The following is a 26,933-nucleotide window of genomic DNA, read 5'->3' on the forward strand; positions in this document are numbered from 1 at the left end:
TTCACATTCTGTCTACATAGCAGAAGTGAGGAAAGAAAAAAATGTGAAATTGTTTTGGAAAACCTCCAAAATAGTTAAGGTTGAAAAGACTTCACGACTTACAAGAGCGTAGGAGGGAAGACCATTGTGTACTTGAACAGTATCTGTTGCCATGGCATCGGTGACACAGACATGGAGGACTGCAGGTCTGCAGTGAACTTTGCACAGGTGCCCTGGGGGGCTCTGTGTAACCCATCTCCCAGGGTCTCTTCTCCCCCAAAGCACAGTGATCATCCGTTAATGAGGATTTCATTTGCTGCAGGTCTGGGACACTGGCTTGATGCGCTCCTGTCTGTAGGAGGCATTTCTGCTTCCTTTATGCTGCACGTCACCCAGAACATCTTAGAATCCTGAATATCACTGACACGTAGAGGGTGTATCCAATCCATCTTCTCTGTTGTGTCCTCTTGTCCCCTTACCATGTACATTGAAAGTGATCTTTAAAACGTTTCCTCCTGCTCTTGGCTTTATCTGCTGTCTCCATTGAATAGCAAAGTTTCTAGCACATGGTAAATAAGTGTTAGGGGTTTAAAAGGGATTAATGAGATTTTGAACATTTCTAAGGAATATTGTTTCATTAAATCCTTTATTATGGAATATGAGCCTTAAAGAAGTAAGTAGGAGAAATTGTAAAATAATGAGATTAACAGCTTTTTAATAATCCCAAGGAGCTTCAGATCTGAAAAATTAAACACCACAAGTCAGGCTTGACCCTAAGGTATTGGGGTACAGAGATTAAAATGTTTACATACAAGCAGATGAACCTCTAGGACTCAAATTGCTTTTTATCTAAAGGAAAATACAGGGTAGTAAGTACATATGGTTACTACATACTGTGATGGAGGTACATGCAGGTTACTATGGTAACACCCATAAGGTGATTGATGATCACTGACTAGGAAGGTCTCAGAAAATCAGTTTAACTAGGCAAAGTTGTGAAAGTTATTCAGGCTGAGATAGGCATTTGCAGAGCCTTGGTTATGAATGAGAGACACAGTCTCTTAGGGAGCCACATGCCCTTGATCTCGGTCCACAGAGCTTTGGTTTCCAGGCAAAAAGTTTCAAGTGATGAGGCTGGTGCATGAGGAAAAGGTGGCATGGTCCAGGTTCACTAATGAAGGAGCTGGGGTCCGTGCCAAGGAAACAGTGGCAAATCTTTAGCACGTTTGTACTTTCACTGGCTTTGTCTTCACCCTGCCATGTTGTACGAGAGCCAGAAATCAGACAGCAGTCATAAGGTGGTGATTACTAAACAGTCAGGTTGCACTTAAGAAGGCTCTGAGTGACATGAGGCGGTGCTGGGGACACCTTATGGGGTTCCTTAGGTGGAGGAAACAGGGACTTTGTCTCAGACTCACTCTCAGAGCATGTCATGGGCTGGAAAGAGAGGGAACAGAAGTCACTCCTGACTGTGTGCCCACTGTTGGGGGAGAGCGAGGTCAGCCCTGCACAGGAGCATGAGGAACCAGCGTCCCCAACGCAAGAAGAGTCTCGTCTAAGGAACTTGGAGAACGAGTGGCAGGCTGGTGAACAAAGCAGCAGCCTGTCTGTCCTGTCCATTCGCCCTGAGAGAAACGGAAGTTTCTGAAGCTAAATTGGCCAGTGAAATCTAGGCCAGAAACTATAAACGCCTAGAATCCCAGCTGTAGCAATAGAAAATTGAGAATACACTGTGTGTGTGTGTGTGTGTGTGTGTGTGTGTGTGTGTGTGTGTGTGTGTGTGTGTGTGTTTAGTCTCTAAGATTTGGTTTCAAATGAAATCCCATTAAGAGAGGAACAAGATGGGTGGAGTGGCCATGGATGTCACAGTTTGATCAAGAGAAAGAAAAGGAGGAAGAAGAAAGCTGAAGATGAGGAAGCAAGGGGCTGAGATTTGGTTGAGTTTAGGAAACTGGGGAATGACAGTCCTCCCAGAGAAAGCCCGTAGACCACCTGTTTCGTGTCATAACCACCTACAGCTGAAAAAATCTGGTGCTTTAACATTTTGTGAGTTCATGTGTATATGTGGTCACCCAGCTGCCATGCACATGGAAGAAAGAGGGCAACTTGTGGGAGTCAGCATCCCTGGGGACTGAACCAGGGTCCTCAGGCTGACAGGACAGAGCCTTTATCTGCTGAGCTTTCTTACCAGCCCGGAAAACCCTCTTATTTACACAAGAACATAAGGCAAACTCACAAAATAAAGCCTGTCTCCATTCTGGAAGGTTTGCTTGGGAAGGGAGAGGCCTTGAGCTCTTGGAATGCCAGCCTGCACTGCTCACCTCCCTTACCTGGCCCGCAGGCAGCCCTGTGCCCATGCAGGCACTAACCTACTCTGTCATATTTTGGGCATGCAAGAGAAAGCAGCCAGGAAGACAGCAAGAAAGAGCAGAGTACAGAACTGCAGGGGACAGGCAGAAAGGAGAACCTGCCTGTGGTACCTCGAAGTGTCAGCTGTGACCTAACCCTTAGCTGGTGCTCGTTGGCTCGAGTTAGCCACGCAGGTGTCAGGAAGGCATGCAGGAGAAGGATACGAGTGCACACAGAGCCAATGGTTTCAGTGTCACCTGTGCATGTCCCTCTGGGGACATGTCTGTCCATTCCTCTGGTTGCTTTGCTCATTTGCTTCAGGAAGAACTAGTGTCTTAAGTTTACCACCGAGTTTTCACTTAGTTAAAAGGAAGCGTTCTCCAGACAACCTTAGCAGCAAGACCTTCCTTCTAGAGCAGTGTTCTCAACTTTCCTAATGCTGGGACTCATGTTGTGGTGACCCCCCCCAACCATAAAATTATTTTTATTGCTACTTCATAACTGTAACATTGCTACTGTAATGTAAATATCTGTGCTTGTTTTCCAGTGGCCTTAGGTTCAACCCTCGAAATAGTCCCAACCCCAGGTTGAGAAGTACTGTTGAAGAGGGCAGTCATATCTGTTTGTTTTATGATACCCTTTATGTATACTGCTAACACAATGCCCCCCTTTTTAATGTTCCGGAAAGACTATAAATATACTCACTTTACTTTAAGCCTCACTAAAACTTTAGTTCCCCAGTATATTCAATTTAAGAAAACTAAGAACTACCAATATGCTCATTATTCTTGAGGGAAGGGGAAAAAATAACTTTCTTAGTTTTGTTTTGCTTTTGGTTTCTTTGAGACAGGGTTTCTCTGTGTAGCCTTGGCTGTCCTGGACTTTGTAGACCAGGCTGGCCTTGAACTCACAGAGATCCACCTGCCTCTGCCTCCTGAGTGCTGGCATTACAGGTGTGTGCCACGTATGCATTATAAAATGTTAATATGCTTTTTAAAAAATAGAAAATTTGAGTAACCTGAGCACTTTCAGACTGTTGTTTTTTATTTGATCCAGAAAGCAAGAAGCAGCACTGAGGATTGAGACTGTGCTGAGACACAGATCTTCCTTCAGTCCCTTGAGCTCCTGTAAGCTCCTTGCTGCTGTCCTATTTCTCAGTATACAAAGAGCAGTGCAGCCTCCTCCTGGCTGCAGTGAGCAGATGTAATTCTGCCCTATTATTTGTATTGTGTCATAATCCAAATGACACATAATTAAAGGCTAAAAAATGCCTATTGATTCTAAAACTACATAGTTCGAAGATAAATGGTTAAGCTAAGTGAGGGAATGAGTGGGTCTGTGTTTCTTGTGCCTTCTCTTGAGGTTTTTTTCTTCTCTTTGTTTGTTTTGTTCAATTAAAATGTGGTAGTTTTTGTTTTATCATTTTATTACACACACACACACACACACACACACACACACACACACTTTTTAAAATCCAAAATGGACGTATTTGGTTGCTTTTGGTAGCCTTTGTTTATGTACAATTGCAAGCATCAATTTAAATATCATATTAAGTTATAAGTCAAGTATACAGAGTTTAAATAAAAATACTTGAGTTGAATTATAAAAATTCATTGAAATATTGGTCAATAGTTAGCTCTTGCTCAGATGAGCCATTTAAGGTTTTTCTATATTGGTGATTCAATTGATCACTGACCTTCTTACATCCACATCATTAAAGATGCTTTTACTTACAGCCAGGTGTGGTGACACATACTTTTAATCCCAGTACTAGATAGGCAGAGGCAGGTGGATCTCTGAGTTTGAGCCTCCCCTGGTCTACATAGAGTATTCAGGACAGCCAGAGCTGCATATGGAGGCCCTGTTTCAAACAACAACAATAAAAATGTATTTTAACAAGTCAGTTACTTATCTTATCATAATGTATGTTCTGCATTCCTAGATAACACCTTTGTAGCTAACATTCTTATCTTACCTTGATTGTATCCCTTTTGTTCTAGCACTTGATCGTGATGGAAGACATGCTCAAAGACTTTGTCCTTGGAGAGCACTTGCTATTGGTTGGAAACCAGGTGAGTTATGGCTAGGAGCCAAGCACAGATGAGTAATGCCAATGCTTCAGAAGCAGTACGTTCTTCTTTTGGGAGTAAGGATTTGGAGATTCCTCCTCCTCCTAATAAAAATGATATATTTAGGTTTACAGCAGGAAACTCTTTGCCATCAAAAAAAGGAATCTATAGCATCTAAACCTTAGAGTCATCCCAAGGGTAGGCATCTTTATGCGTCTTGCATCACCCCATCCCCTTACCTCATGAGTGTCTGCACCTTCCAGCTCTGCTGCCCTTCTTCACCTGCCACCTGGAGTACAGGTGTAGACTGGAGTTGTACTTCCTGTGCATACTGAGAAACATTCTCAGCCAGGTTGGTCAGTGCACAATCTAAGTGTTTCTTCGTCTTTTTGCTGTAGTCACCCTGCAGTGTCCCCAGGTACAGCTCACATCTCCAGCATGCCATACAGTCCTGCAGGTTCTCACCTGTGCCCACCCCTCCAGCCCAGACTTTGGTGTTTCTTTCTTTGCCTCTGCTGCCTTGAACCAGCCTACCCTTCCTTAGAGGTTCTCGTCTCTTTGCTCTTTGGTGCATGTCTGTCCCTCACCTGGAGTTGCCCTCCCCAGCTCCCTGGAGGGAGACTTTGCCTTGTCCCTGGGTGAGCTAGCTTCCCTGGCATCTCTTCTCTTCTAGCTCTTCTTCTCAAACTAGTTTTATGGAGCTATAGTTCCTGTAGAGTGACCATCATCCAAACTTGCAATGCTCCATGGGACCAAGAACTAGTGTCTGTTTATGTCCTGGTTCCTAGCACATGACTGCTACATTGTAGAGATGTTCAGTATTTAGAGCATTCAGATAATTTTCCTCAAGTGAATTATCAGACCCAAAGTGAGTAGCACTTTGGTTTTTTAAAAGTTGGTCTTAAGGGCAACCAGAAGCTTGACATTTGTGTGTGTGTGTGTTTCTTGTTTTGTGCTTACATAAAAATACAGATCCCATAATGTATGGCTGCTCAAACCTACACTTAAAATCTATGTGCTATTATGTGTGCATGCATGTGGCTCAGGTCATGTTTGGAGCGTAGAGGACAGCTTTCTCTCCTTCTGTCTTGCTTCTGAGGCTGAGTGTCTCTTCAGACTGCAGCTTGGCTGCCCACAGCTTCTGGGTGACTCTCCACCTCATCTCACTGTAGGAGTAGGGTTACAGGTGCACACTTCTGTAATGGATGGTTTGACACACTTCCAAGAATCAGACTCTAGTCATCAGACCTGCTCAGCAAGTGCTTTTACCTCCTGAGCCTAGTCACTGATTCACACTTGTAAAACAGTGGATACAAATGGGCCTATAGTTGGAGGCATAGAACTGGACTTGAGTGGTGGAAGGTCTAGCAGCAACTGTCCCACAGGAGTGGACTCTGGCAAACTGCTCAGCTCCTAAGGTCTCACCTGACAACGAAAACAGTATGCACTCAGCGGTGCTGATGTAAAGATGACGTGGGACAAATCACGAGAAGTCTGCCACACAACACTTAGTGCCAGCTAAAAATAAAACCCAAGCATCACAGGCAAGTTTTAAAAGCATTTTTGTGTTCTCTTGGTTCGGTTTTTTTTTTTTTTTTCCTAAACAAGAATTAAACATAAAATATCTAATTCATGGCTGTTTTCCCTACTTGGAATGCCTTACCTGCTTCTGTTTACTGAGCCATTTTTCTAGTGAGATTCTGTAGGCTAATGAAGAGTGGTGAACAGGTGGCATTGAGTCATTGATGGCCTCATCTCAGTGAAAAAACGATGACTCCAGTCTTATAAATGTACAAAGCCCATAGTTCTTTTGTTTTTTAAGTATAGAAGTATGCTTTTATTAATCTTTAATTTTTATTTTTTAGAACTTTATACATGTGCACTGCGTCAACATCCCTTTCCTCCCTCCCTCTCACCCCAAGCTCACAAGCCCAGAGGAGTTTTGAGAATTGGTTTTGGGTTGGTTTTTCCAGACAGGGTTTCTCTGTGTAGCCTTGGCTGCCCTGCACTTGCTTTGTAGACCAGGCTGGCCTTAAACTCACAGAGATCCACCTGCCTCTGCCTCCCAGAGTGCTGGGATCACAGGCGTGTGCTGCCATGCCCAGCTGAGGTTTTGTTTTTGAGAGAGTCTTACTACATATCCGTGGCTGGGCTGGAACTTACTGTATAGACCAGGCTAGCCTTGAACTCTCAGAGATCCACCCAACTCTGCCTCCTAAATGCTGAGATTATAGGTGTGTGCCACCTACCTAGCCCAGCTCAAGCCCAGAGTTCTTTTTTTTGGTTTTTTGAGACAGGGTTTCTCTGTGTAGACTTGGCTGTCCTAGACTCGCTTTGTAGACCAGGCTGGCCTCAAACTCACAGAGATCCACCTGCCTCTGCCTCCGCCTCCCGAGTGCTGGGATTAAAGGTGTGCACCACCACACCTGGCATTGTCACTTAAATCCTGGTGCACTCAGTGTGTCCTTTGGAAATTACTGCTGTCCAGTGACTGGCCCTAGAAACAGGCTTGGCTGGAACTCAGCAACAGATCAGAATGACAAAGAGAGTAGACTGAGCATACACAGAGCTGGGGTTTGGGAGATAGTTTCTCAGAGATACAAGAGTGCACAAGGCAAGTCTCTAGTGGTCAAGGTGATGGGTACACCCAGCCCTTTGCATATCAGGATGATTTGCTGTTCTTTGATTATAAACCTGAAAGGGTGTGTGTGTGTGTGTGTGTGTGTGTGTGTGTGTGTGTGTGTGTGTGTAGCTTTTGCTGTGTCTTGGAAGTGGCTCTGTAGAACAGGCTGGCCTGGAACTCACAGAGATCCATTTGACTCTGCCTCCCAAGTTATGTGATTAAAGCGTGTATCACCACTTGGCTACCTGCATCTTTTAAATATCTGCATTTTTCAAATATTCTAATGGAGTAGTCTAACTCCTTCAGACTGCCACTTGATATCTCCATGTCTGATCCTACTGTTGTCAGCCTGGCATCTCATTCCTCACCTTAAATCTGTTCTCAGATCTAAGTTAGAGTTTGTTTCCTGGGTGTATCTTTGGCCTGGTTCTGTGTTTTTGTTTGTGTTTTTATCCTCACATTGGCAATGTGCTGTTATGGGGGTGGTGTAAGCCAGGAGCATAGAAACCTATTGGAAGCCCAGATTTTTAGCTGCCTGAGACACTGAGTGATTCACTATCCTGGCTCAGTTTTCTGAAGTGACAAAGTATGCCAGTTTTAGGTTTCTATCAGTCTCTGGTTAGAGTCACAAAGTTACCTGCCCTCTCTCCCAACGCCAGTGACCCACTGAGAGCCTTGGTTATATTGACTTCCTCTCTAACGGTTTCCGTATAGTGTTTATCAAGTATTTGAAAAGTGTCTTTGAGGACTCATGCTTTACCAGTGAGGAGGTGGGAGCTGGACCAGCGTGGCTGCCTAAACTCCCAAATGAATAGGTTGAGTAGAGCCAACTGAGTTTCATTCAACCTGTTTCCTAACATTTCTGTGTGTAGAACAGGCAAGACTCTGCTTAGCGTTGTCTGTTTCCTCCTGAGGGCGTGAGGAGTACAAAGCACTCAGAAGGTCCTTAGCAAGTGCAGGGCAAGGCTAGCTGCCATGTTCCCTTTCTCTGCTCTTTTTTCAGGAAGCTCTCAGTAACTAGGTCCTTTTTCAGTAGCTTTGAATAACACCCTGTTTTACTGATCAGTGGGTGTTCATACCTCCCACTCTTATAAACTTCCTCATCTTCACTGTTCTGCCTTGTAAAGCATCACCATGAGAAAAAGGCAAGCAAGAGAGAGCGTAGGCAGCAGCCTAAGGACTCTTGACTCTTAGCTCCCTGGGGTGGTGTAGCCACTGTTTTCACTGAAACAATCAGCGAAAACGCTGATTTTGTTACATGTTTTATTTTGAAACTAAGCAAACCATCTGTGTAGTGCTTTGCCTACTCCTTTTCTCCAAACCATGGATGACAGCTCAGGGAGCAAGAAGAGAAGCCGTGGGGATCAAAAAGGACAGAGAAGTCAACAGTAGGTTGGCCTCGTGTAAACATAGCCAACGTCTTTACATGAAGTGCTTATGACTAGAAGCAGGCTGCCCAGCCTTCTCTTCATAGACGGCACTGGCTGGAGTCCATTAGAAAGTTTAAGTTGTGTTTTAACTGGAGGTGTCTCAGAAGTTTGTTGGGTTACCAGCCCCAACTTTTAAGCAAGGGAAAATCAGTAGTCATGAGTGTTGATTTTTGAGATATCTCAAAGATTTTCACCTTTATTAAATCTAATGCTGCCTTTCCCCCTTGTATATAATTCCATCTTTTCTGACTATCTATAATATTAGACAAAATTCTACACATATCTGTTAGGAAGCTGAATATATGTCCACATACAACACTTGCCAAAATAAATGAGAATAAAGTAGTTTACATTTTATTTAACAAAATAACGTTTTTAAGTTTCTATTGTTGATGTGGGATTTTTCTGCCAGAGCTATCTTTCTACTAAATGAGGCAACATGGCCATATTTGATCCAAATGGAACAGGTTCCCTGGACTTCGACACTTGATGGCACTTAGGAGCTTGTGCGGCAGATGTAGGGACTCTGCAGAATGCTGCATGTGCCCTCTCCATTGTACTTACCGCATTGTGCCAACCCCTTGTAACTAGGAGTTTTAAATTTTTTAAATTACTATGTTAGCATGACATTGCATTTAACACAAATAGTGGTCTGTCCACTCAAATATTTATATAAGTTGAGTTAGGGAATCAGCCTTACAGGTGTGTCATTTATTTTTTATTACAAAGTCTTTATGAATAAACATTTTGGGATAAGAATGCTTGAGTTTTGAGAACAGTTGCATTTTATTTGATGGGAACATATTTTTCTAATGCCATCTAAAATGCTTGGGTACCCTTGCATAAGAATTAGTTTAAAGCATTGTATGTTTTGCTTTAGAATTGAAAGTTTAGTCACCTACACAACCAATGGCATTTGGTTTTGGTACTAGGCAAGACTTCATAGCAAGTCCTCAGCATTTGGACCATGCTTAATGAGGTACAATTAACTAGTCACAGTCGCTTCTACTTGAGAAATCTGTTAAAATAACTTGTCAACATTTTTTTTTCATTTTAAGCCCAATTTTTTCTTATGTTTTTACCAAATAATAGCTTAACTTGATGTGTGTTTCATGATTCATATTTTTCTCTTGTCAGGATTGCAAGTGTATGACATCAACCTTGTCATACAGGACTTTTATATAGGATGCTTCTCTCTGCCTTGTGTTCTTCAAGTCTTCAAAGTTCATTCTTTGGGTACTCTGTTCAGCTCCACAGCAATGTAGGATCTATAGTAAGACAGTTCTTAATTTTATTTTCCTGCCTTACATACGAGATATAGTCTTCTTTATAGGGAGATACTCCAAACTCCTTTTATAATTTCAGCTTTTCTATGAATAGCATGCCCACTTGTTGCCTTAGCCCTTTTCGGTGTTGTTTTGGTACATGTTGCTGTTCCTGCCATCTTTCCCTGTGAACATCCTCAGGTGCTTACTTCTTCATGAAGCCTTTATTAGTTGATGTCACAAAGAAATGCCATGACGCTGTCAAATGAGCTTCCCTGCCATGTCCTACCCTGACTCAACTTTCAGAAGACTTATAGTCTTCTCATGATCAAGCACTAAAGTCAGCGATAATTGTGCGCATTACCATTTTTAATGTGTTTAATAATTTCCTTAGTTCTGCAACAACGATGTGGATTAGAATAAAAGTTCTACTTTCTATATCTTCCCACTAAACAGACAAGCCTAAAAAGGTTTAGCTATTTGTCTAAGATCACATAGCTAGCTAGTGACAGACTTAGATCTCCAAAGCTACCATTTTCCCACAGTATCACATGAGTTCTATTCTATTGATCCTAATAATAGTAACAACAGCAGCAAAAATACAATTGCTGACTTTATTGAATGATTATGATAGTCTGGATACAGATTGCACTTTATACACAGAGTAAAGGACAGTCACATTTTCCTTTTATGTAAGAGTACATATTTCTCCCGTTCAATAGTCCACAACAACTTGAAAATCTTCTATTTCCCCAGAACTTTTGTGGGTGGGTATATGCATGAGATTCATATGTTCATGTGCATGCACACTTGAGTGAAGTTCACAGGCCAGTGTCAGGCATCTTTCTCAGCCACTTTCTACTGTAGGTTTTGAGACAGAATCTCTTACTAGAGCTCACTGATTTGGTTTGGATAGACTGGCTGACCAGCAAGCTCTAGAGATATGTAGTCTACCTCTGCAGTCCTGGAATTATAGCCATGTGCTGCCATGCCTACCTCTGACGTGTGTTCTGGGAATCTGAGGTCAGGTCAGTTTTGCATGTTATCTTTTAGTGCATTCTTACTGTTTTCTTAGTATTTATGGATACAAAGTACAATAACTGCAATTCCATTATCATACCCCCCAAATCGACTGTAACCCTGATATAATATGAAGTGGTCTTTCTTTCATTGGTCTGCAGCGGCCTCAATAGTGTTATTTCACTGTTGGCTTCTTCCAGTCATTGTCCATTTTAGTCTGGCCATTGCATTTGAGGTTCCTTCTAAGTCTGTTTGAGAGTCTGTCCAATTTGGTGTTTTATCACTGTGACAAACACCTGAGAGAAAGGTTCTAACAGGAAGAAGAGTTCCAGTGGCTCCATTTCAGAGGTCTCGGTCTTGGCTGACTGACTTCACTTCACTGGGGCTGCAGCCAGCCTAAAACCTCATGTTGGGAAAACAAGGCAAAGAGGAGCTACTCATCTCACAGTGAAGGTTTTTAGGGCTACATAAACTCTTCAGAGGCATACCCCACATTCCTCCTTCAGCTAGACCAGACCTTCAAGTCATCCATTCCACTGTGTCAGCTCCCTCATCCAGTCAGCTTAACAGTACCCCTAGCTGGTAACCAGCCTCATAAGCCTGGGGCTGTGCTTTATACTTCACATCATAACAGAAAGGACACTTTCTCCTATTATCTTATCTTGAGAGATATTGGCCTAGTTCTGTATAAACATTTTATATAGAGTTATACCAATCTAGTGAATTTCTACTGAGAGAATTGTTTTTAGAGTAAACTTTGTTAAACCCATTTAATTTCTTGATTAATTTATACAACAAAAATAAATTATACTTATTTATTTCTAAGCTAAACATAATCTTTTATAGCATTTGGGTTTATCTATTTTGCATTGTAGAAGTCAGAAAACATTTTCTTAGTGTCAATCAAGAAGGATTCTGTGACCAGTGTTATTATTCTATTTTCTCTATCTTCTTCCCTTTATTAATTACAGGCTTACTGTGATCAGGACTTAGTTTTTCTGTGGACAAAAGTTTCCCAAATGCTTGTTGAGTTATTTAGTATTAAGATGCTTTGCGTATTTTGTTGCCAAAATGAAAGACTGTGTGAATTTTGCTAACTAACTGGAAGTGGTCCCGAGCAGGTTGCTTCTGTGTTCATCAGGAGCACTGTTTCACTGTGCCAATGTAGTTGCCTAATATCTGTAGAGGGAATGAACAGTTTGTCCAGAAATGTTCTTGTCTGTGTTTCCCAGCTGGGAGTGACAGCAGGAAACTGGATAACTAAGTGTGCTGCCCTTCCAGTAACTCCAGCGGTCTAGGGCCTAGGGCCCCAAGGCTAGGGAATGCTTAGTTCATCAAATACACTGATGCTCACCTTTGAATTTGTATTTGGTACCTTTCCAAGCTCTTTTTGTTAGTGAAGTTGCTTGATGTCTAGTCTGGAAACTTGCCATTCTATCACATTCTCTCCGCCAGGTTAGTTCTTCTGTCTTGTGGCCTTCTTATTTATCTTGGATTTGTATTTTCTTCTTGAGGTTGATCTTCTTACCCCCCTTGGCTGGTTTGGTGCTACTAACGGCTGACCACCATACCAACCACCTTTGCTGTGTATAGAAGCAACATATTTCATAAGCGGACTGCAGGGTTATAGTTTTTTTCCTGTAAGAAAAGGATATTAGCCTCTGGCAGGAAGCTTTGTAATTGCTTGTGTGGGAGCCATATGTTTGAACTTTTTGTCTTGGCTGTTACAAGATCCGTCTTTATGACTATTTAGGGTTATTTACTGTTCATTTTCCATAAAATTGTTTTTTCTGATTAGGTAGTCTGCTTTTATTGTGAGAACTTAGAAAAATAAGAAATTGCTACAGTTGTACAGCAGCAATCTCCTTGGTCATAAGCTCAAAGAATATGGTAGCATTTAAAGACCAATTAGCTTATGACTTTCTCTTCAGACTAGCAAATCTAGGTCCAAAGGGTGGTTAAGAAATCTCTATTTGAGAGCAAATGAGCAAAGATTATAGTCCAGGTGTCCAGACTCCCAGTACAATGTGTTTATTTGTTTGAGACAGGGTTTCTCTGTATAGCTTCTCATGTCCTGGAACTCATTCTGTAGACCAGGGTGGCCTCAAACTCACAAAGATCCACCTGCCTCTGACTCTCAAGGGCTGGATTAAAGGTATACACCACCACAGCCTGGAAGTATAATGTACATTTAAGACATGTTAAACAATGAATTTGAAGCTTCACCATTTAATGAAAAATTTAAATTTAAAAAAGCCAACTAGAACTTTTTTCTGGTTATGACAATTATTTTACTTCGCTATGGTTTACTCAGAATGTTAGTGAAAAAAAAACAAACAAAAAACCAAACTTCTTAATACCACAAAAACTGAAGCAGCATGCACAAATCACTTGAGAATTGAGGGAAGCTGGAAAGAAGGACTCAGCAAAGCCACTGTAGAGAGCAAGAGCCGTGCCTTGTCAGTGGCAAGCACTGTTCCAGAACCTAGTTACAGCACTGCTGTGGAGGAAAGGTATGGATGGCCCCCTCACTGGCCACCCTCCTGACTCTTAAACTCTATGAAGGACATTCCCAGATATTTGGTCTGGTCAATTTTAAACAATTGAGTTGACTGACTTTTATTTGACTCCATGGCATAGTGATGCAAACCCTCCAGTAAAGCTGTCGAGCAAGCTGCCTCTCCAGGTCTGTTTTGCTTGATGAAATACAAAGAACAGCCCAAGATGTTACACCTGAATGAGTTTGTCTTCAGGATCCCTTGTTCCTAGAATGCAATTAACCTTGCCTCCTTCCAAAACAAGCATGTTATTACCTCCATGTACGTGGCTGCTGTGAGCATGTGTGCTGCTCTGCATGGAAGGGGCATTTGCATATGAGCAGCACTCCACTTTCCATACTAAGATCATCACAGAAAAGATCATCATGGAAAATGGAAGGTACCTACAAGAGGTATCTGTCCCCTTAGGAAGAGTGAAGTGCAGGCCTTCAAGCTCCTCCCAACTGCACCCCCTTCCTTCAGTGTTAGGGGCTAGTACGTGAAGGTTACATGTACATCATAAGCGATAGTCATCTAACAAGAGGGATGCCCACTTTCTGTGACACCTGACATATGACTGGTGTCCTCTAGGGCGTGGAAGTGTTCTAGGGAGACAAGAGGGATTCTCGGCCAAGGATTGAAGGAGAGAAGCAACAGAGTGGTCAGGCTAAGCTGCAGAGAGGTGAAGACATCTCACCAGAGAGCTAAGGGGTGGCTGGAAGATGGCAGATGAGATGGGATGGGCCTTCTGGTCAGAGGAAATGGCACAAGCAATGACTTAGAGGTATGAGGCAATTTGGGGACAGGAGGTTGATGGGAACATGTGCCAGTGAGGCTGCCAGTCAGCCTTGGGGGTTTCATTTGTGTGGAGCTTCTTTAAGTGCTCATAGTCTCAGGAGCCAGTGCCACTTGTGGATGAATTTCCCTCTGCCTGCTTCCCATTCTTCTTAGCCCTTTTCTCTTACTCTTTTCTCCTTTCCCCCTGTGTTAGAATAAGATAGAGTATCCCTGAAGACAGCCGCCAAGGACAGTTTAATAATTAAAGTAAGAAACCTTGCAAGTTTATATGGTCCCAGAATATCTCAGAATTCTTAAAGTTGTGGCCCTGAACTTTTCCCTCACAGAAGCTGGAGGTGTGTGCTTCCCGCCTTTAGTGGGCTTCCACCTGTGGCCTTCCCATACTCTCTGATACTCCCACCTCTGGAGTTAACAGCCTTTGCCTCCTGCCCTTCTGAGGGTCCCTCAGTCTAGTAAGTTTCCATGAAGAGCTCAATAGGGCAGTGATGGAAAGAAAGAAAAGGTCCAGTTTCATGAGATTTCCAATTCTTCCCCTCTTTAAAAAGTTTAACTCACTAAATATAATCTCGATAACTATGTAAGAGCTTATTTATGTTAATTTTATTAAAGGAGACAAGTCACATTCATAGAATAGCGGGTGGTAAGTAAAGATAAATATATGCACAGGGGTAAAATGAAAATATTAGCAGGTAATTTTTTTAACAGTTACACATTGAGTAGTGTCTTATTTTCTACATTTCCCAGTGAGAAAAACAAGTATATGTAATTTTTAATGACAGAAATTAGACATTATTTATGTACATATTCAATTAAAGTAATCCTGAGGATTTTCTGTTCTAGACAAAAACTATGATTAGAAGGAACAAACAGCTGTAATTGTTTCGTTTTGCTCAGGATATTTACAGAAATTCCTTCCTAGATTATTCTTTCAGCATTTCCTCGAAGGAACTGTGAGACCCTCTTAAAGTGAAGTAGGAAGTGGCCCGATGGGATCTCTGGTTTAGAAAAGGAGCTCACCCGGTTGTGACTGTTCTTTAGTGAGGGTAGAGGTGGGAAGGCAAGTGGGACCCTTTCCAGCAGCCCAGGAGGATGTGCAGCTCTGGAGCCGAGACAGGGAATCGAAGAGGAAGAAACAGATGTGGGAAACAGGCACTTCAAAATAAACATGTCCAAAATTAAACAGCCTTTGCAAACTTCCCTCCCCTCCCCAGTGAACCCGTGTCTCCCTCCCCCATTTCTTTCTCAGTAAGTGGCCTGACCTTACCACTCCCAGCCAGGAGGAAGATCTTCATTCCCTCATCCTCCATCACACAGCGCTGGTTCCTTCCCTGACTTTCTTACATCTGGTGGCTTCTCTGCGCCCTCCTTGGCTTAAGCCTTCATCATTGTTGGATTCTTTAAAGAGCTTCTAAACTGCTCCGCTTTGCCGTCACTTCCTTCTCTCTGCCATTCCATCAGACTGGTTATCCAGAGCTGAAACTCTCATCCTGTCACTCCCCAGCCTCAGTGGCTGCTCTTGGAAATAGTGCAAACTCTTGACTGCCAAGGCTCTGCCACAGTCAGAGCCGCAGCCTAGACAGCCTGTTCTCACAGCTCCTTACCCTTGCAGACCTCTCTGGATCAGTGAGCCCGCAAATCTTCCCTGACAGTGCTCTCTCTGTTAGGACACCCTCTGCCTTCTCCTCCTCCCTAATTTCATGGTGTTTTAAATCAAATCTTACCTGTGATGGGCCTTCCCAGGCCTTAAGTTAAATCTCAAAGCATTTTGGGCGCCTCATAGAGCCACATTTACATGGAACCTTAACAATGTTCCCTTGTGTCCTGTACTGTCTAGGAAATGACCTGTGAAAGCCAAGCTTTCAGCTTTCCATGAGTTTGTAAGCTTATAGGAAAAGTAGAAGAGTAAAGAGCAAGCCCCAGATAGATAGCAAACCAGGTACTCTCAACCTTTAGCAGAGACACTGGAGTAGCACAGTTAAGAGGGCAAACAAAAAAGTGACATCAAATTTGGGATCTCACAAACATCCTCCAAAAACTGCCTATAGAAACCCCATTGAGGCAACCAGCTAGAGGCCTTCCTTGAGAAAGTATCTCCCTTGGTGAGGTTTCTTGTAAAGAAAATCAGCATACAACTGAGCCCTGAAACAGTCAGTCATCCCGAGGTTCTACAGAAACTGACCGGGAATGTGCCTTGTATCCCCGTTCTCTCCAACACTTTAAACATGAATGGGTGTTGGATTTTGTCAAATGCTTTTTCTGCATCTAAGGAGATGATCATGTGGTTTTTTTTCTTTAGTTTGTTTATATGGTGGATTACATTGATGGATTTCCTTATATTAAACCATCCCTGCATGCCTGGAATGAAGCCTACCTGGTCATGATGAATGATATCTTTGATATGTTCTTGTATTCATTTTGCGAGTATTTTATTGAGTATCTTTGCATCTATGTTCATAAGAGAAATCGGTCTGAAGTTCTCTTTTTTTGTTGGGTCTTTGTGAGGTTTAGGTATCAACGTGACTGTGGCCTCATAGAAAGAATTTGGTAATGTTCCATCCAATTCTATCTTTTGGAGTAGCTTGAAGAGTATCGGTATTAGCTCCTCTTTGAAGGTCTGATAGAATTCTGCACTGAAACCATCTGGCCCTGGGCTTTTTTTGGTTGGGAGACTATCAATGATTGCTTCTATTTCTGTAGGAGAAATAGGCCTATTTAATTTGTTTATCTGATCTTGATTCAATTTTGGCAAGTGGAATTGATCAAGAAAAATGTCCATTTCTCTTAGATTTTAAGTGGAGACTGGGGACTGACTTTCACAGGATCTCTGGTGCCCCATATTTGGCCATGTCCCTTTGTTGGGGAGGCCCAATGGCACTCGGAGGAAGGATAGCAGACTACCAAGAAGAGACTTGATACTCTAGCACCATATTCAGGGGAAGGAGGTCCCCTTTGGTCACAGTCATAGGGAAGGGGGTTGGGGTGAAAGTGGGAGGGAGGGAGGAATGGGAGGATGTATGGGATGGGATAGAAAATGAGATGTAATATGAATTACTTTATCTTTCAATAAAAATGTGTTAAAAAAAAAAAAAGAAAAGAAAGAAAGAAACTGACCGGGAAGCCCTGAAACATTCAGGCTTGGCCTCTGGATTGAAGGGGAGCAGAGCAGTCTCTCCATGAACAAGCCTGGCCTTCCCTCTTCCTCATAGGCATTTTGTACCGTGAGATAAGTAACGGTAACACTGTGGGGGATGGTCAACTTCTAGCTGTTGTCAAGGACATGGTGCTTTTCCTTGGAGCCTGTTTCAGTTTTCTTTTGTTACAGGGTAAGGAGGCCAGCTATCCCAAGACAGGGATTTTGAAGGAGGCAAAAGGACCTCCTTGCTCCACCTACTTTTACTTTTTTTTCAACTTTGTTTTCATGTTTTTGGATATTGAGACAAGATCTCGCTTTCTAGCCCTGACTGCCTGTCCTAGAACTAGTTACCTGGACGAGCTTGGCCTTGCTCTCACAGAGATCTGCCCACCTCTGCCCCTCTAATTCTAGGACTAAAGACATTTGCCACCACGCCCCATCCCACAGTCCACCTTTAACCAGCTTAAACAGCACTTGACGATTTACCAATATAATGTACATTACAGCCTGTTCATATTTCCTAGTGAACTGTAGCTGAAGCATGGCCAGGGGTTATGTCATACATAGCATCATATCTACTCATCCAGGACAGCACTGGTAAGCTGTGTACTCTTAGAGTTGATAATTAGATGAGAAAGGAAAAAAGAAAGGGAAGGAAGAAAAAAAAAATACATGTTTTATACTAATATTCTTGCATTGAGTGGTGGAGTACATAGCAGTGCTGTCATGCTGGGAATAAAAAAAGAAAGGCAGGTAGGTGTGTGTAGGAGTCTGGTACGTGCGGCCTGGCAAAGAAGTGTGAGCCACATGTGATGGAGGGAAGATGTGAGAGCGAGTAGGGCACCCCATGTCAGTGGAGCAAGAAGACAGGGAAGTCAGGGTTCTAGAGACTCCAAGGTTAAAGGACACAGCAAGGGTGTGCTCTGGAGCAACTGGACATCTTTGCCTGCCTCTGCAGCTGCACGACAGGGCCTCTAGGCTCTGCTGTGGAGGCTGAGGAGGAGGAGGAGCTCCATGCTTTTCAGGCTCTCTACTTTAGATCTGTGCTGTCTCTGCTGTTATCTTGCGACTGTAATGTTTGCTTTTCTCTGTGATTACAGAATTTAAAGAGCTGTTAATTTTACCACAGACATTTTCATCATCTGATTTTATCTATTTTAAGTTGTATGTCTATTCCAGCATGCCATTTAAAGCTTCCATGGCTGTTGTAAATTGACATGCAAATGTAATTTTTCCTTGTTTGTACTGCTGTGCTTGGCCTAAATTTTTGTGAGTGAAATCCAGCTAGATACTAAGTCAATTCCTGAAAGACTAAATGACCCATTGTTCTAGCTTTAGTGAATTTGTCAATCTGGTTGTTCAGCATTGAAAGCCTCACGTGGTAGGGCTTGGAGGATGGGTCCTCGTGTGAGTAAGGAGGTAACTTGAGGCCCAGGTTGCCTAGATGGATTTCATACTGAAAAACATAACTTACTACACAGAAACTAAAAGCATGACCATCAGGATCAAACACACTCAGAACTGAGTACTGGCTCTGTCACTGGCTGTGACGGTCTCAGTTTCTGGGTTTGTGAGACTCAGACAATCTTATTTCCTAACTGGTGCTGCCATGTCTGTGTGGTAATTAAAAGGCACATGAAAACACTAAACAGAGACCCCATGAAAGTATAAGAAATCAATGCTGTTACTGAAATTTCCCATGGTATTGAAGCCAGCCTTTTAACTTTGCTTTTCACACACAGCCTAGTCGTTAGCTTTCACTCCTTGCTTGTATTGCGCCACTCAGTGAGAACTGTCAAGGAGGGAAATAGCATGGGACCATGGTCTGCCTTCTGCAGAAGGCCAGCACCTCCAGTACCAGGAAGGTGAGGCAGTGAGGCTTCGCTAAGAAGAGCACAGTTGGGTTACCTTAATATGCCCAACGTTAGAGTTCCAGAGTTTCAAAGGACTTTTTAAAAGTGCGATAAAAGGAAAAGTACAGGATCAAATTGAGAGAAAAAATGTACAGTGTTCCATTTATCTTTCTCTAACTGAAAAATGTATTTCTGAGGAACTGAAGAAAAGCCATTTTATATATTGCCTTTGATGCCATTTTTGTAACCTGAAATCAGTGTTCTGTGGTGATGTCAGACTTAACTAGAAAACTGTAAAAGAAAGGTCAAGAGGCAGACCTAGCATCTGGACTCCTCTCCTGAGAACAGCGTGTGGTGGCACGCTTAGGAGTCAGATCCTTCAGGAGCCCTGTGTCACAGGAGATGTGCTGTACATGTTTGCTGGTTTGGGTTTTATTAACAACAGAAGTAACAGAACTGTGATGATGTGGTTGCCAGAAATGAACCTCCAGACCAAAGCGTCTTTGTGCCTGAAGCTGTTTGTGTATTGCAGGGTGTAGGGAAGAACAAGATCGTGGACCGATTCCTTCACCTGCTCAACAGACCCCGAGAATATATCCAGCTGCACAGGTAGGAGAATCAGAGCCATGGGCCATTAAGCTCTGAATGAATTATTCCTCCCTCTCTCTTCCTGTGAAATACATATGCTTCTTAAAGGCCTACCTCATAAACCAGCTTCCTTCCCCTTCCTCCTGCTCATAGCTCTTTGAAAGGTGGCAGAGGGCAAAGGATGGCTCAGGGTGAGAACACTGACTACTCTTACAGACGACCTAGGTTCAGTTCCCAGCACCCACGTAGTAGCTCACAACCACCAGGACTCCAGTTCTAGAGGGTTTGGCACTCTCTTCTCGCCTCTGCACTTGTGTGGCACCCATATTCATGTCCACACACACACACACACGCACACGCACACACACACACACACACACACACACATACACACACACACACGCACGCGCACGAGCGAGATATAAATAAATCTTTTTTAAAAGGTAACAAGCCTTACAAAATTTATTTTTAAATGACTAATAAATTATAAACCTGAGTGAATAGCTATTTTGTGAATAAAGGGATGAAGCAGATCTTATCAACATCAAGGTTCACTCTTTTTTCCCTCTTGGGTAAGCTAGTTGGGTTGTATAATAAAGTTTAACTGTTAAGAAACAGAGCCTACACTCAAGTTATAAAGTATGTAGAGGCCAAGCCCCTGCTCCTATTCAGAAGCTGGCAACAGACTGTGGAAAGGACATAGCATCTCCTGCCTTTCTTAAGGCATGGCGTGGATAATTTACTTTTGTGTGATTGGAGTATTTCTCAGGGATGACTTTTAAGCAAATGAAGTTTCTCAACATGAGTTATTTTAAGCTTTAGAAGTGGTCCAGTTCTCGTTTTAGAAATAAAATGCAGGCAGCAGATCTGCTAGAAGCTAAATACTGGAGTAAATGAGGACACAGGCATATACCAAGTAGTGAGCAGCTGGAACCCAGTGCAGGCTGCTGCTGTTTTGATCCCAGGAGACACAAATGCTGTCCTAGAAAGAACACTGGGCTGGGTTAAAAGAATGAATATCTGGTTTGAGCTCTTTGCTAAATAATTATGAGTTCCTGAGAGAAATTTTTAGAAGAATAAGAACAGTTAGCAGGTCAAAGGACAAAAAGAAAAGGACTGAAGGAAAGCTGAGATTTGGTTTTAAAAAACAAACAATAAAAACAAATCAAATCAAAACAAAACATCCCTCTTGGGGTTTATACCCCTGACTAAGCCTAGCCAGGAAGAACAGCTGACCTGGACAGACTCTAAGCCCTGGGAACATAGTAAGCCTTAGGACTCTGTGAGCTGAGTGACATCAGCCAAGCCTGCCTTCCGTGCTCTGCAGATTAGACTGCAGCCTGTGCAGCACATGCATTAGAAGTAGCATTCTTTCTCCTTTCAAGAGCTACTCTGGACCCATCCTGAGGTTAACATGAAGCCCTGGAGAACCGAAGCTGCTGCTGCTGGAAGTGGCACATGCCTGTCACCCGGTACTGGGGAGACTGGGGCCTGTTCTGTATAGTGACACCAACTCTCCAACTAGAGGAAAGAAGGAGAGATAAAAAGCAAAATGGGAAGACCCTCGCTCAGCATTTATATAATGTTATAGGCTCTTTCTCATGTGAGATAACTTTAGAAATTAAAAAGTACATATTTGATAGGCAATGAGAAATGCCTTAAAAAGAGTAATCCATCAGCAGGCAATTACTAGACATAGAAGTAAGAAAATTAACAATATGGACATGAGACAATGAAATTAGCATGGAGCAATTATAAAACAGCTGCTGTAAATATTTTCAGGAATTCTGGGCAAAATGTCCTTGTTCCTGCCACAAACAGAATCTGCCTAAAAATGGGCAACTTAGGTGCAGGCAGAGTCGACGGCTGCACTCTGCCAAGTCAGGGTAAGCAAGTCCTCAATAGTTCCTGCCCTGCAAACAAGTCTGGCAGAGATACTAGGCCAGAAAGCTGAAGATGAGGCTCCAACGTTATAAAGTGTATTGGGTGGCTGGTCAGGGAGTAAACTGTCTTAAGTCAATTTGTACATTTTGGAAGCTGCTAACCCACACTGCTGGTTCACTCAGGAATTTAAGTTTTATTCCTTCTCAAGTCTCTGAGGGGCATTGAAGACAAGATAGTCTAGTTTTACAGCCAAGCTTAGTTGGTTAGGGGACAAAATCATTTTAGATCATGATAAAGAAGTTAAGCCATTAGAGTTGATATAGGATAGATATTGAATCTCATTCAAAAATTTAGACCCAACAAGACAGGAAAGACACTTCATATGGGACAAATGCAGATGGCCAGTTCACTATGAATGTAACATGTATAGAACTCATTATTCTCATGATTGTCACATGGTTCTCCCTGCTGTATGTAGTTTGTTTTATTGTGTGTAATAAAAGTGTGTGTGTGTGTGTGTGTGTGTGTGTGTGTGTGTGTGTGTATAAAATTTTAAAAGGGAACTAAGCAAAACAAGACAATAATTAGGAATTCTCAGCCCAGAACGACAACCCTGAAAAACAGCAAGGTCGTATATCAGCAACCAGAGCCTCAAAGGTGGAGAAACAGTAAAACAGAAGAATATTTGAAGAGATAACAGCAGCCACACCCGCAAATTTGATGTAATGACATGAAATTGACAATGGCCCAATGAATCTCAAACACGATAAACAGAAAAGCCTAACATGGCACGTCATAATCAGATGGCTGAAAACAAAGCAAAAATAAAGATTTAAAGCCATTGAAGTTGAAGAAAAGGCACACTGCATATAGGGCAACTGTAATAAAAGTGTTCATATTCTTATAAGCAATAAATATGAAATGATTCAGTAAAATGGTTGCTTTGGGTTAAATGGACAAAATTTTGAATAGCACATTAAGAAAAAAAATGCATTTTAAAGGAAAAATATGTTTTTAGAACAGCACACTATTTTTTTAATCAACAAACATGCATGATTAAAGAAAAATTTAAAGTTTAGTATTTTCTATGAATAGAGATACAAAAATATATCTTTTTTATTTATTTATTTTATATATATATATATATATATTTTTTTTTTTTGAGACAGAGTTTCTCTGTGTAGCATTGGCTGTCCTGGACTCACTTTGTGGGCCAGAGTGGTCGTGAACTCAGAGATCTTCCTGCCTCTGCCTCCCAAGTGCTGGGATTTAAAGACATACACCACCATTTCCTGGCACAAAAAACAAACAAAACACAACAAAACAAAATAACCCACCTTAATACAAATATGACAAATGGTATCCAATGACAGGTTCAAGAAGGGTGGCTCAGGGGGATTCCAAGATGGTGGCTCACAGTGTGTACCTTGTCTAGGGAGCAAAGGATCTGAGGCTGCCCCTGCCCCCTCGAGGCTAAACATTACCTGGCCTTGGGAGTCACAAGCTTTGAGCACCCTGCACTCCTTCAAATACTCTAGTGGACAGCAGGCCCCCTGGTGAAAAGAGGATCAGTGTGGCTAAACTGAGTCGGGCAAGGCCGCAACCCACACATTAGATGCTATCCCGAAGAGACCTGTGGGACACCCGAACAGCTTGGGTTTGGATCTCTCTCCACCTGCCTACTGCTTACCAGCCTGGCCCATCTGGGTCACAGAAAGTGAACCAACAGAGGTGAGTTGGGCTTTGGCCACAACACATATTATCCACTATACCAAGGAGGCCTGAGAGGCAGGCACCTGAGCAGCTTTCAGCTTCTAGCTATTTCAGCCTGTTCCTATCCTGCCTGACCCACCTTGGACACAAACAGGAAACTCAATAGATCTGAGCTGGCTGCAATGGGTGCGACACCCATTGCCCATCATCCTGAGAAGACCTCAGGGGAGCTCTAGCAACTAGCCTTCAGCTTGGAGCTCTCTCTACCAGCTCCCGACCTGCCTGGCCCACGTGGAACACACACAGACAGTGACCCCATTGGAGGAACCTCCAGGCCTGCTAACACCAGAGACAACCAGATGGCTAGAAGCCAGTGCAAGAAGACAAGCAACAAAACTCAGAGCTGTATTACAACACTGGAAACCAGTGATCCTACCATAGCAAACCCTGAAGATAAGAATACCCACAATGAGCAAGAAGATGATTTTAAGTCTGAGGTGATGAAAATGATAGAAGCCTTGAAGGAGGAAAATAAATCACTCAAAGAAGTACAGGAAAATACATTCAAACACATAAGTTCTATAAAGAATTACAGGAAAATTCAATCAAACAGGAGAAAGAAATGAACAAAACTATTCAAGACCTAGAGAAGGAATTAGAAGCAATAAAGATACCCCACTCTCACCAATAGACAGATCATCAAGACAGAAACTAAATAGATAAATAATGAATCAAATGGACCTAACTGATACCTGCAGAACATTTCACCCAAACACAAAAGAACATACCTTCTTCTCTGCACTTCACGGAGCCTTCTCAAAATTGACCATATACTTGGTCACAAAGCAAACCTCAACAGATACAAGAAGACCAAAATAATCCCTTGCATCTTATCAGACAATCATGGATTAAAGCTGGAACTCAACAACAACAGAAACAGAAAGCCTACAAACTAATGAAAACTGAACAACTCCCTACTCAATTAATTCTGGGTCAGAGACAAAATAAAAAAAAAGTAAATAAAGACTTCATAGAATTCACTGAAAATCAAGGCACAGTTTACCAAAACCTATGGGATACACTGAAAGCAGTGCTAAGAGCAAAGTTCATAAAGAAATTGGAGAGATTTCATACTAGCAACTTAAGAGCACACCTCAATGTTCTAGAACAAAAAGAAGCAGAAACACCCAAGAGGAGTAGACAGCTGGAAATCATCCAACTCAAGGCTGAAATCAATAAATTATAAACTAAGAGAGCAATTCAAAGAATCAATGAAACCAAGATCTGGTTCTTTGAGGAAATCAACAAGATAACCCTTAGCCAAACTACTAAAAGGCAGAAGGAGAGTACTCAAATGAACAAAATTAGCCAAACTACCTAAAAGACAGAAGGAAAGTACTCAAATGAACAAAATCAGAAATTAAAAGGGAGACATAATGACAGACACTTAGGAAATAGAATCATTAAGTTTACTTCAAAAGCCTAAATGCCACAAAATTTGAAAATCTAAATGAAATGGACAATTTTCTTGATAGCTACTAATTATGAAAAGTGAATCAAGATCAGGTAAACAAATTGAGTAGTACTATATCTCCTAAGGAAATAGAAGCAGTCATTAAAAGTCTCCCATCCAAAAAAACCCAGGGCTGGATGGAATCAGCACAGAATTCTACCAGGTCTTCAAAGAAGAACTAATACCAATTCTCTTCAAATTATTCCATGAGATAGAAACAGAAGGAATATTACCAAACTCATTCTACGAAGCCACAGTCACCTTGATTCCTAAACTACACAAAGACCCAACAAAGAGAGAGAATTTCAGATCAATTTACCTTATGAACGTTGATGCCAAAATACTCAATAAAATACTTGCAAACTGAATCCAAGAACACATCAAAAACATTATTCACCATGACCAAGTAGACTTCATCACAGTCATTCAGGGATGGTTCAATATATGGAAATCCATCAATATAATCCATCATGTAAACAAACTGAAAGGAAAAAAAAACTACTTGATCATATTGTTATGATTTGACAAAATCCAACACCCATTCATGTTAAAACTCTTGGAGAGATCAAGGATACAAGGCACATACTTAAACATAGTAAAGACAATATACAGCAAACCTATAGCCAACATCAAACTAAATGGAAAGAAACTGAAATCCATTCCACTGAAACCAGGGACATAACGAGGCTATCTACTCTCCATATCTCTTCAATATAGTACTTGAAATTGTAGCTAGAGCAATAAGACAACTAAAGGAGATCAAAGGGATACAAATTGGAAAGGAAGAACTCAAAGTATCACTGTTTGCAGATGATATGATAGTATACATAAGTGAGCCCAAGAATTCTACCAAGAAACTCCTATAGCTGATAAACACTTTCAACTGAGTGGCTGGATACAAATTCAACTCACAAAAGTCAGTAGCCCTCCTTTATACAAAAGACAAACAGGCTGAGAAAGAAATTAGGGAAACAACACCCTTCACAATAGGCACATAAAAACATAAAGCTCTAACTAAGCAAGTAAAAGACCTGTATGGAAATAACTTCAATCTCTGAAGAATGAAATTGAAGAAGATACCAGAAGATGGAAAGGTCTCCCATGCTCACGGATCAGTAGGATTAACATAGTAAAAATAGCCATCTTAACAAAAGCAATCTACAGATTCAATGCAATTCCTATCAAAATGCCAACACAATTCCTTATTGAAATTGAAAGAACAGTTCTCAACTTCACTTGAAAAACAGAAAACCCCAAATAGCTAAGACAATCTTACACAATAAAATATCTTTGGAGGTACCTCCATCCCTAATCTCAAGCCATACTATAGAGCAACAGTAATATTAAAAAAAAAAAAAAAAAAAAAAAAAAAAACATGGAAAAACAGCATAGAAACAGACAGGTGGATCAAGGAAATGAATTGAAGATCCAGAGATAAACCCACACACCTATGGATACTTGATTTTTGACAAAGAAGCCAAAAGCATACAAGGGGAAAAAGATAGCATCTTCAACAAATGGTGCTGGTCTAACTGGATGTCTACTTGTAGAAAAATGCAAATAGACCCTTATTTATCACCCTGCACAAAACTAAAGTCCAAGTGGATTAAAGATCTCAACATAACACCAGACACACTAAATCTGTTAGAAGAAAAAGTAGGAAAGCACCTTGAGCTCATTGGCACAGGGGATAATTTCCTGAAAAAAAAAAAATACCAATGGCTCAAAATCTAAGATTAACAATAAATGGTACCTCATGAAACCGAAAAGCTTCTTAAGGCAAAGGACACTGTTAACAAAACAAAATTACAGCCTAAAGCCTGGGAAAAAATCTTCATCAACCCTACATCTGACTGAGGCCTAATATCTAAAATATATAAAGAACTCAAAAAATTAAATGCCACCAAGCCAAGTAATCCAATTAAAAAATGGGGTACAGAACCAAACAGAATTCTCAACAGAGGAATATCAAATGGCCAATAAACACTTAAAGAAATGTTCAATGTCCCTAGTCATTAGAGAAATACAAATCAAAACAACTCTGAGATTCCATCTTAAACCTATCAGAATGGCTAAGATCAAAACTCAAGTGACAGCACATGCTGGCAAGGATGTGAAGAAAGGGAAAACACTCCTTCATTGCTGGTGGAAGTACAACCACTTTGGAAATCAATCT

General features: G+C 41.7%; 1 protein-coding gene across 1 annotated transcript in view; it reads left to right on the top strand.

The window, feature by feature from the left end:
- Positions 1 to 26,933, top strand: part of Vwa8 (von Willebrand factor A domain containing 8) — a 309,886-nt gene that overhangs the window by 130,384 nt on the left and 152,569 nt on the right. Inside the window, exons 20-21 of the mRNA XM_051160869.1 lie at positions 4,332 to 4,403; positions 19,592 to 19,668. Of these exons, the coding sequence (XP_051016826.1) occupies positions 4,332 to 4,403; positions 19,592 to 19,668 (149 nt within the window). The remainder of the gene's footprint in view (positions 1 to 4,331; positions 4,404 to 19,591; positions 19,669 to 26,933) is intronic.

Source organism: Acomys russatus, chromosome 18, assembly GCF_903995435.1.
Source record: "Acomys russatus chromosome 18, mAcoRus1.1, whole genome shotgun sequence".
NCBI lineage: Eukaryota > Metazoa > Chordata > Mammalia > Rodentia > Muridae > Acomys > Acomys russatus.